At 48.3% G+C, this 10,287-nt stretch overlaps 2 protein-coding genes across 2 annotated transcripts; one reads left to right on the top strand and one right to left on the bottom strand.

The window, feature by feature from the left end:
* Positions 1-389: 389 nt before the first annotated feature.
* LOC127044409 (olfactory receptor 52B2-like) lies at positions 390-1,352 on the top strand. Its single transcript, XM_050939217.1, has one exon. The coding sequence runs from the start codon at positions 390-392 to the stop codon at positions 1,350-1,352; it is 963 nt and encodes a 320-aa protein (XP_050795174.1).
* Positions 1,353-3,937: 2,585 nt separating this feature from the next.
* On the bottom strand, positions 3,938-10,287 carry LOC127044405 (uncharacterized). The gene is made up of 3 exons (XM_050939203.1): positions 9,763-10,287; positions 8,670-9,073; positions 3,938-4,066 (listed from the first exon to the last, which is right to left on the bottom strand). Exons 1-3 carry the CDS (start codon positions 9,953-9,955, stop codon positions 3,938-3,940), a joined length of 726 nt encoding a protein of 241 aa, XP_050795160.1. The 5' UTR covers positions 9,956-10,287.

The following is a 10,287-nucleotide window of genomic DNA, read 5'->3' as shown; positions in this document are numbered from 1 at the left end:
TAACATTTTGGGTTTACACTCCAGTGGGGGTACGAATCTGGGAAGCTGGTGGTTAATTTGGCTGCAGCCTTTCTATTGTTGGTTCATGCAGTGGCTGGTTAGAGCCTGCGTGTAACTGCAGCTGGGTGTGTCCCTACGTGTGTGGATGCTGGTGTAAGTGTAAGATGGGGAGCAGGTCTGCAGCTTGTCACAGCAGCACAGTGTGAGGGGGGCACAGACTGGGGGGTCAGAGGGCTCAATGAAACCCCAGTTCCATGTGGTTCCCCTGGTGGAACCCATCACACTGTAGCAAGTGCAGTCCAGTCCTAGCCAACACTCACCTTCCACTGATTGTCTCTTTTGCTGTTAGTTACAGGAAACTGAACAGAAAATCCAAATGATAGCACATGATGCCAGCTTACAATCACACCTTTTTTGCCCCAGTGACCTATATCCTGACTGGCATCCCGGAAACGGAGGTGTCTCATGTCTGGATCTCCATTCCCTTCTGTCTGATGTACGTTGCAACACTTTTTGGAAACTGTCTCCTACTATTCATCATACTGACAGAACGAAGCCTCCATGAGCCCATGTATCTATTCCTGTCCATGCTGGCTGCTGCTGATCTGCTGTTATCTACCACGGCAGTGCCTAAGATGTTGGCTGTATTCTGGTTTGGAGCGGTGGAAATTTCTTTTGCTGCCTGCCTGACCCAGATGTTCTTCATCCATGTCAGTTTTCTGGCCGAGTCGGCCATCATACTGGCCATGGCATTTGATCGGTACATTGCCATCTGTGACCCCCTGAGATACACCATGATACTAACTAAGTCTGTGATCGGGAAGTTGGGGCTGGCAGTTGTCACAAGAAGTTTCTGTTTCAATTTCCCTGTCATCTTTCTCGTGAAGCAGCTGAAGTTCTGCAGAACCAACCTCGTGCCTCACACCTATTGTGAGTACATGGCCATAGTCCGGCTGGCCTGCGACGACATCACAGTCAGTATCTGGTATGGCGTAGCTACGGCTATTTTAGTAATTGGTTTGGATGCTGTGCTCATTGCTTTGTCTTATGGGCTGATCCTCAGGGCCGTTTTCCAGCTCCCAACGAATGATGCCCGGCTCAAGGCTATTTGCACCTGCAGCTCCCACCTCTGTGTCATATTGGTGTTCTACACACCGGTCTTTTTCCTCATTTTTGCACGCCGATTTGGGCACATCATCCCAGGTTATATTCTCATCCTGCTGGCCAACCTCTATGTGATCATTCCCCCCATGTTAAACCCCATCGTTTATGGGTTGAAATCAAAAGAGATCCTGAAACGGGTGATCAATGTGTTTCATCGGTGGTGCAGGGGAAGCTCCCTGCTGAGCTAAATCAGGACACAGAAAATGCTCTGGGACTTGAAAATTAAGCACAAGTTTTCATTGGAACTATAGGGATATTTTTATTATGTACTTCCACAGAGTAAGGTTGAAAGTTTCTCTCGTCAACAGAATTTGAGTCCAATGAAAGCTTTTTCCACACCCAGTTTCTCTCTCTAATATCCTGGGGCACACATGGCTGTAACAGCACAGCGCCCTGCCACAGAAAACAGCCAGACGGAGTGAGTCTTGTTCTAAGTTGAAGGGAAACAACAAAACAAGAAAGCATAAAGATAAAATCACTTTGTGAGAGCGAGAGCACGGTGTGTGCTCCTCTGTGACAAGCTGTATCCGAGTTGCACTCTTAATGGCCAAGGAGAGCAGCAGCCAAAGGGGACGTGCAATAAAGCCATGGGAAGTGCACTGTGCTGCACATTGGGAGACGGGAGCTCTAGCGTTCATTCTAGCACTTACCTGCTGTGTCACCTTGGGAAAGTTTCTTTCCTCCTCAATTTCCTAATTGGCAAAGTGAACACATTTTGGGGCCAGCATGGAAGCCAGGTACAAGTCTCCTCAGGGAGACAGCAGAGAGAACATACAAAAAGTCATCTACTGGGACAAACAAATGGTCCATCTAGCCCAGTGTCCTGTCTTCCGACAGTGACAAATGCCAGATGCTTCAGGGGAGTGAGCAGAAGAGGGCAATTACTGTGTGATCCATCCCTGTCTTCCCATCCCTGCTTCTGGTGGGCAGAGGTTTTGGGACACCAGCAGCATGGGCTTGCATCCCTGTCCAGCTTGGCTAATAGCCATTGATGGACCTATCCCCCATCAACTTATCTAAGAATTTTTCAATCCTTTCCCATCACAACATCCCCTGGCAGTGAGTTCCATAGGTTAGCTCTGTGTTCCATTAAAAAAACATACATTCTTTTTTTTTGTATTAAACCAGCTACCCTGGTTTTTGCATTGTGTGAAAAAGAAAATAACATTTCTCTATTCACTTTCTCAGCACCAGTCATGATTTTATAGACCTCTGTCATAACCCCCCTTAGTTGTCTCTTTTCTAAGTTGAACGGTCCAAGTCTTTTTAGTCTCTCCTCATATGAAAGCCATTCTGTACCCTTAATTGTCTTTCTTGACCTTCTCTGACCCTTTTCAAGTTACACTATATCTTTACCGAGTTTGGGTACCAGAACTGCACACACTATTGAAGGTGTGGCCGTACTATGGATTTATATAGTGGCAGTATAACATTTTCTATCCATATCCTAATGTTACTTAACGATCTATTGGCCTTTTTGACTACTGCTGTGCATAGAGAAGAAATTTTCAAAGAACTACCCTATGACTGCTCCAAAATCTCTTGGTTGGGTGGTATCAGCTAATTTAGATCCCATCCTTATATATGTGTATTTAGGATGATTTTTTCCAGTGTGCCTCATTTTTCACTTATCAATGCTGAATTTAATTGGACATTTCGTTGCCCAGTGAGATCCCTCTGTAACTTTTCTCATTCAACTTTGGATTAAACTATCTTGAAAAATTGTGTGTATCCTCCAAACTTTGCCACTTCACTGTTACTCCGTTTTCCAGATCATTAAGGAATGTGTTGAACAACGCTGGTCCCAGTACAGGATCCTTGGGGGACCCCACTGTTAACCTCTCTCCATTGTGAAATGGACCATTTATACCCCCTTATTTCCTATATTTTAACCAGTTACTGATGCACGAAGGGGCAGAGAGATGTAGACCCTGGATGACATCCATACAGGCTGTGAATATGGGGTGGGACTCAGGAGATCTGCTTTCTGTTTCCACACTCTGACACTACCCTGCTGGAGAACGTTTGGCAAATCACTTTGCCTCCCTGTAACTCAGTTTCCCCTTCTGTAAAATGGAAATAATGACACTGACATCCTTTATAGACTGCTTTGAGATCCACTGATGAACAGCTGCATATTATTATTTAATCTTGTTTCCAGTGGGGCCCAAAGGTCTGTGCCAGACACTTCCCAAACTGAGACCTGATCCCTATACTGAGGAACTTACAAACTAGACATCACACCAAGGCCAAGGAGAATCTGACCGGGGAACTGGCCCATTGGAGGCTTTGCATCCCCATTATTCACTGATTCACTAATTCCAAAACCAGAAGGCAACATTATGCTCATGCAGTCTGATCCTCTGCATCTCACAGGCTGGAGACCTGCCCCCAAATAATTCCCAGAGCCTAAATTTAAGAAAAACATCCTGCCTTGATTGAACGATGGTCAATGATAGAGAATCCAGCACAACCCTTATAAATTGTTCCAATGGTTTTTTCCTCTCACTGTTAGAAATCTCCACTTAATTCCCAGTCTCAATGTGTCTAGCTTCCACTTCCAGCATTGGATTGTGTGAGACCTTTCTCTGCCAGGGAGAAGAGCCTGTTGTTATATGTGTGTGCCCTGTGTTGGTACTTACACACTGGGAACAGACTTAACTTTCTCTCTGTTAAACTGAACTGACTGGGCTCTTTGAGCCCATCACTATCAGGCAGGGTTTCTAATCCTTTAATCGTTCCCGTGGCTCTTCTCTGAGCCCTCTCCGATGGATCAGCATCTTTCCTGGGTCTGTCCATTTCGGGGAGCAGGGAGGTAGGGGCTTCCAATGACATTACTGCTCACAAAGATGTCATCGATGATGTCACAGTCGGCCCAGCTGTCAGGCCGTGCAGTGAACTGCTGGAGAAGCAGGAGGGCAGGAGGGAGCTGGTGCCCTGGCAGTGAAGAGGTGGGGGCTGGTATACATGACTGTGGCCTGGATTCTGGCATTAGCAAGGGCTGAGGGAGGCTGGTTCCTTTCTCGTGCTTCCCCACCCATTAAAAAAAGTGGCAATACTATAGAATACTATATTTTCATGGGGACCCCTGTGGGGCCCGGGGCCTGGGGCAAATTGCCCCACTTGTCCCCTCCTTTTTAAAGTTAGCCCTTTTGAAATCAAGGACCCTAGTTGCAGATCTATTTTTTTTTATCCTTCCATTTAGTTTAAACTGAGTTAGCTCTTGATCACTCGAACCAAGGTTGTGTTCTACAACCAGTTCTTCTATGAGGTTCTCACTACTCACCAATACCAAATCTAAAATTTTGTTGGTTCAGTGATTATTTGGTGAAGAAATCTGTCAGCTATCACATCCAGGGATATCTGCACCCTACTATTCTTAATAGCACTAGTCCTCCAGTCTATATCAGGGAAGTTAAAGTCTCCCATACTCACACAATTCCCAGTAGTATTTATTTAATTAAAAACATTACAGAGGTCTCTCTCTATATCCAGATTGGATCCTGGGGTTCTGTAACACACGCCAAGCACTAGACCAGGGGAGCCGCTAGTAGTTTTCTTCCCCAAAGTGATTTTGACCCAGACAGACTGTCTTACCCATTTAATCACTGCTAATTTCTTTACAGTCTACCTCATCATTAATATATAGTGCTACTCTCCTGCCTTTGCCTCTAGTGCTGCACTGCCCTGTGTGAGATGGTGGGGGCCCAGTCCGGCACACGGTTTCCAAATGAGGCCTCACCATCAGTTGATTCAAAGACATTAGAATATTCTCCTTCCCATACCTTATGGAACTGAACATCTTTGCTTTTATGCCCACAGCTGTGCATTGATGCCCAGGTTGCTCTGCTGAACCTAAGTAACGTTGGCACCTGCAAAAATAGCTCCCTTACTGCTCCTCTTCTTTCCATATCATTAATAAATACACTAAGAAACCCAGGAGCTGGTCTGGAACCTTGCAGCCCCTACTGTTTACACATGCTTCTCAGTTCCAGATGAGAAATTAGTTAAATTGGAGAAGATGGGGATTAATATGAGAATTGACATGGGGAAAAGGAACTGGTTAAAAGGGAGACTACAACAGGTCATACTGAAAGGTGAACTGTCAGGTAGGAGGGAGGTTACAAGTGGAGTTCCTCTGGGATCGGTCTTGGGTCCAGTCTTACTTAACATTTGTATTACTGAATTTGGCACAAAAAGTGGGAATGTGCTAATAAAATTTGTAGATGCCACAAAGGTGGAAGGTATTGCCAATACGGAGGAGGACCGGAATTATCATACAAGGAGATCTGGATGACCTTGTGTAACCCTTCTGCCCCTCTGAATTGGCAGCAACAAGGGCCGGGTTCAGTATCCAGGGGTTCCGTTTCAGTAACACAATGCATAACCGGCTCGAGCCCCCACCCAGTGACCTGGGACACTTACATACCACACCCCCCTGGGCGCCTCTAGGAGGCAATACTTCCCCTCTCGCAAGCACGGAGTCTGAGTGTAGCAAAATCTTTTTTAATAAAGGAAGGAATCAATGCGGCATCCCAGTGGAGAAACACCACAAACAGGATTATAACACAAACCATCAACAGCAAAAAAACCCAACCCCAGGTATGTTTGGCAATGTCCTTTTCCCCTTAGGGTCTTAAGTCCAATCACCCCAAAGTCCAACAACTCAAAAGTCTCTGGTCAGTGCCACCCCAGAATTTGAGAGTTTATCTGCAGAGTGTTACCCCCCCCCCAGCCTGGGTGGAAAGGGGAGGGAAGCCCACACAGGGTGTTAAGGGGCACCTTACGTGGGCCAGGGCCAACTGCTCCCTCTCTCCATGGAGTTCTGCTGCAGCCTTCACCACGACCAGCTCCACCACACCAGCTGTGCCGCTCCTCCAGCTGTCCCTGCAAACCGCTTCACTCCACTCACTGTCCCATGGGCTGCTCCAACATGCCGCAAACTGCTCTGCTCTGCCAGTCGCTTAACAATAGGTCTTCAGGCTCTCCCACTAGTTAACACAGCACTCCCTGATCTCAGCTCAGCTCTATTAGTGATTTCAGCTCTTAGCAGGGGAGCCCTCGTGCTGGTGCACCATTGGCCCAACAGGAACTCAGCTCAGCAGTCTCTAGATGGACTCCTAATAGAATCAAAAATTAGCTCTACTGTTTAACAGTGGAGAGAGGAGGATGTGCAATTGGTGTTCCAGGCCCTCAAAAGGGGGCCCCTACCATTAGGTACACACACCAGTCCCCAACCTCTCTCAATTCAGGGGGTTTTGGAACCCATGTCCCATGTTTAGCAAGTATCACTCAAATGAGGTTGAGTCATTTCTGTCACAAAGCAGTTCCACAGCTCCCCATTCACACAATCAGGGTGACAAACTTTTTTTTTCCTCCTGCCCCAATAACAAAGAAATTGGGGATCCCAGAGCTATTAAAATCACCATCCCAAGTTGCTATGGGGTTATGCTAAGTGGGGGGTGGATGCCAATGCAGTTCCTGAAATTCTTTCCACACTCTCTACAGTTCACCACCAGATATCAGGGTAGAGCTCATCCTGACTCTGCTTACATCCCTAACAGCCCAATAGCACCTTATTTCAATGTGACCAGTTTGGAATGTGAGGATGTGACTGTTCGCTTCCCAGGGTATAGCTACACTTGGAGATGTGCAGCGCTGGGAGTTACAGCTGTCTTCTTACAGCTGTGTAGGGACAGCACTGCACTGTGGCTACACTGACAGCTACCAGCGCTGCAGTGTGGCCGCATTTGCAGCATTTGCAGTGCTGTTGGGAGTGGTGCATTGTGGGCAGCTATCCCACAGAGCACCTCGTCCCATTTTGGCGCCGGGGATTGTGGGAAGGGGACGGAAGGGTGTGGGTCATTCCGCTTCCTGTCCCAACGCCCCATGGTGCATCGCTTCACATCCCAGCTGTTTGGCACCGTTGTGAGTCTGCAGCGCGATTTCTATGGGAAATGGAACCCGAGCTGCTGAGGACTTTGCTGATCAATGTCGCCAGCACCTCACGTTTGGCAGTTGAGCTATTCCTTCAGCTCCAAAGTGACAGTGAGGAGTCTGATGATGATATCGATTCGCCTGACGCGTGTGACAATAAATTGCTTGTGGCAGTAACGGACATGCTCAGCACCGTGGAACGCAGCCTTTGGGCTCGGGAAAAAAGCACTGAGTGGTGGGATCACATCGTCCTACAAGTCTGGGATGACGGGCAGTGGCTGCAGAACTTTCGGATGAGAAAAGCCACTTTCATGGGACGGTGTGCTGAGCTCGTCCCCACCCTGCGGCGCAAGGCTACGAGATTGAGAGCTGCCCTGTCAGTGGAGAAGCGGGTGGCTATTGCAATCTGGAAGCTGGCAACTCCAGACAGCTACCGATCGGTCGAGAACCAGTTTGGAGTGGGAAAGTCCACCGTTGGAATAGTGTTGATGCAAGTTTCTAGGGCCACTAATTGCATCCTGCTAAGAAGAACTGTGACTCTGGGGAACGTGCAGGACATTCTGGATGACTTTGCACAAATGGATTTCCCTAACTGTGGAGGGGCGATAGATGGGACACATATTCTTATACTGACACCACCCCACCTGGCATCCGAGTACATTAATCAGAAGGGATATTTCTCTATGGTTCTCCAGGCACTTGTGGAGCAACAGGAGTGTTTCATTGACATTAACACAGGCTGGCCCGGAAAGGTGCATGATGCACACATCTTTCGGAACAGTGGTCTGTTCAGGAAGCTGCAGGCCAGGACTTTTTTTCCAGACCGCAAGATCACAGTAGGGGACGTTGTGATCCTTGGAGACCCCGCTTACCCGTTAATGCTTTGGCTCATGAAACTGTATACAGGGAAGCTTGACAGGAGCAAGGACTTGTTCAACTACAGGCTGAGCCAGTGCAGAATGACTGTGGAGTGTGCTTTCAGACATTTAAAGGGACGCTGGAGATCTCTTTATGGGAAGTTAGACTTGGGGGAAAGCAGCATCCCTGCGGTTATATCCACATGCTGTACCCTCCATAATATTTGTGAAGGGAAGGGTGAAACATTCAGTGAGGAATTAACCTCCAAGGTTCAACGCCTGGATGCCGAATTTGCACAGCCAGAGAGCAGGGCTACTAGAGAGGCCTAGCACAGGGCTACAAGGATTAGGGATGCCTTAAGGGAGCAATTTGAGGCTGAAAGCCAACAGTAATGTTTGGTGCCTTGCACGGGAGTGAAGTGCAATGGTTACAATGATTTGCAGTGCCTGTTTTTTCCTTGGGGTGCAGTATCTTTCACTTTCTGCAATAATAAAAACTGTTTTAAAAGCCAAGAAATCATTTATTGAAAAGACAGCAAGTAAAAGGACAGGGGGGTAGGGTGGTGAACTGTACAGTCAGAGGTTTGAATATGTCCTGTCTGGAGTGCTGTGCAATGCCTGCTGCACTTCAGGATGAAAATGCTGCATGGTGATGGGGGTTGAGTGCAGAGGGTAAGGGTCGTAGTTCTCAGGGCTGGTAGGTGAACGTACAGGTGTTGGGGGCAATTGGTGGTGGTAAAAATCTGGATGCTGGAGAAGGGGGTTTTGAGCTGACATTGGGGCACAAGGGAGAGAGCTTTGGGATGGGGGGGCAGCACGGCAGTGCTCTGCCTGCATGCCTATGAGTGACTGCATACACTCTGTTTGGTGCGCCAGGAGGCTTATCAGTTGCTTTGTGCTTTTCTTCTTAGCCAATTCCTTTCTCCTGCTTTCTGTTTCCCTCCACTGCTGAATTTTTTCTCTCCAGTTCTGCAGCCTTTTACTCTCTCTGGCAGACTGATTCATAACTGCTTTCACCAAATCTTCTTTGCTTTTTCTTGGTTTCCTCCTCAGGTTCTGTAGCTTTTCAGCAGTCTGTGATAGGGATGGGGGATTACTGGTACTATTCAAGGACACTTAGAAAAAAAACAGAAAGAGAAACATTTATTACAGAGGCTGCATTGTTTATAATCACAGTTAAGGAGTTTTTAGTCTCATTTGTAGCATCCTTTACACATAGCAAACATAGCACAGAGAGGCCACAGCAGCGAAGACATGGTGAGTAATGGGGAATGAGTGATTAATGAAGCCATCTCGCTGCCGCAGCTCACCTGGGAAGGGAAATTGCTTGGGTCAGGGCTGCACTGGGGTTTCTGTGCATTGGGGAAATCAGAGAGCTGTGGAGGGGGGGGCAGACCTGCACTGAACACTATCCCTACCTTTTCCACAGGATATTATCCTGCCAGATATCTCGCTGCTGCGGGTCACCTGGGAAGAGCGAGAGGGTCTTCTCCAGCAATGCGGATTCCTCCCTGGCCCCTATGCAGCTTGCCTGTGTGCAGCAATGGTCCCCCTACCCCCCGCGGCACATTGGCGTGGACGCATTAGCCTGACTGGGACAAGGACCACAGTGGCTCTCCCTATAAACTCGAGCAAGCACATTGCCCATGCTCTGGCTGAAACTTTTGAAGAGATTTCAGAGGCCGATTACTGTGATGTGATAGACCACATCAATGGGCTAGTCCACATCTAGGCATGCATGCATGCAGCCCAACCCCCCCTCCTCTCCCGAAACATTTCCATCCTGAAAATAAAAGCTGCTTACTGGGAACCCGCTCCTCTGCTTCTTCTTCACCAACAAGTTCCAGCCGCTGTGACTGGCTAGCTTCCTCCTGGCTTGAGAAGAGCTCCTGGCTGCATGCCTCCTGGGACTCTGGGGTGTCTCCCCTCATCCCAGTACCCTCACTCTCGGTTTCCTCTACCCCCTCCCCCTCCTCTCCCTGCTCTGAACTGTCCATCGTGGTCCTCGGATTGGCAGTGGGGTCACCCCCAAGTATCGCATCCAGCTCCTTGTAAAAACGGCAGGTCGTGGGGGCAGCACCTGAGCGGCGGTTTCCCTCGCGGGCTTTGCAATAGGCACTCCGCAGCTCCTTCACTTTAACCCTGCACTGCACCGCGTCCTGTTCATGGCCCCTTTCCAGCCTGGACTTTGATATCTGCCCTTAGGTATCGTAATTCCTACGGCTGGAGCACAGCTGTGACTGCACAGCTTCCTCCCCAAAAACACTGATGAGGTCCAGCAGCTCACCAGTGCTCCATGCTGGGGCTCGTTTGGTGCGTGGAGGCATGG

The sequence above is a fragment of the Gopherus flavomarginatus genome, chromosome 1 (genome assembly GCF_025201925.1).
Source record: "Gopherus flavomarginatus isolate rGopFla2 chromosome 1, rGopFla2.mat.asm, whole genome shotgun sequence".
Classification (NCBI taxonomy): Eukaryota; Metazoa; Chordata; order Testudines; family Testudinidae; genus Gopherus; species Gopherus flavomarginatus.
Note: the sequence above shows the minus strand (reverse complement) of the source record. Positions and strands in the feature narration are given on the sequence as shown.

Coding starts and splice junctions, on each gene's coding strand:
- LOC127044409 (XM_050939217.1), top strand. CDS start 390: ATGCCAGCTTACAATCACACCTTTTTTGCCCCAGTGACCTATATCCTG.
- LOC127044405 (XM_050939203.1), bottom strand. CDS start 9,955: ATGGACAGTTCAGAGCAGGGAGAGGAGGGGGAGGGGGTAGAGGAAACC. Junction 9,074..9,762: donor AGCAGAGGAGCGGGTTCCCA/GTAAGCAGCTTT, acceptor TTTTTTTCTAAG/TGTCCTTGAATAGTACCAGT. Junction 4,067..8,669: donor ACCAATTGCCCCCAACACCT/GTACGTTCACCT, acceptor CTGCTTCTCCAG/CAGTTCACTGCACGGCCTGA.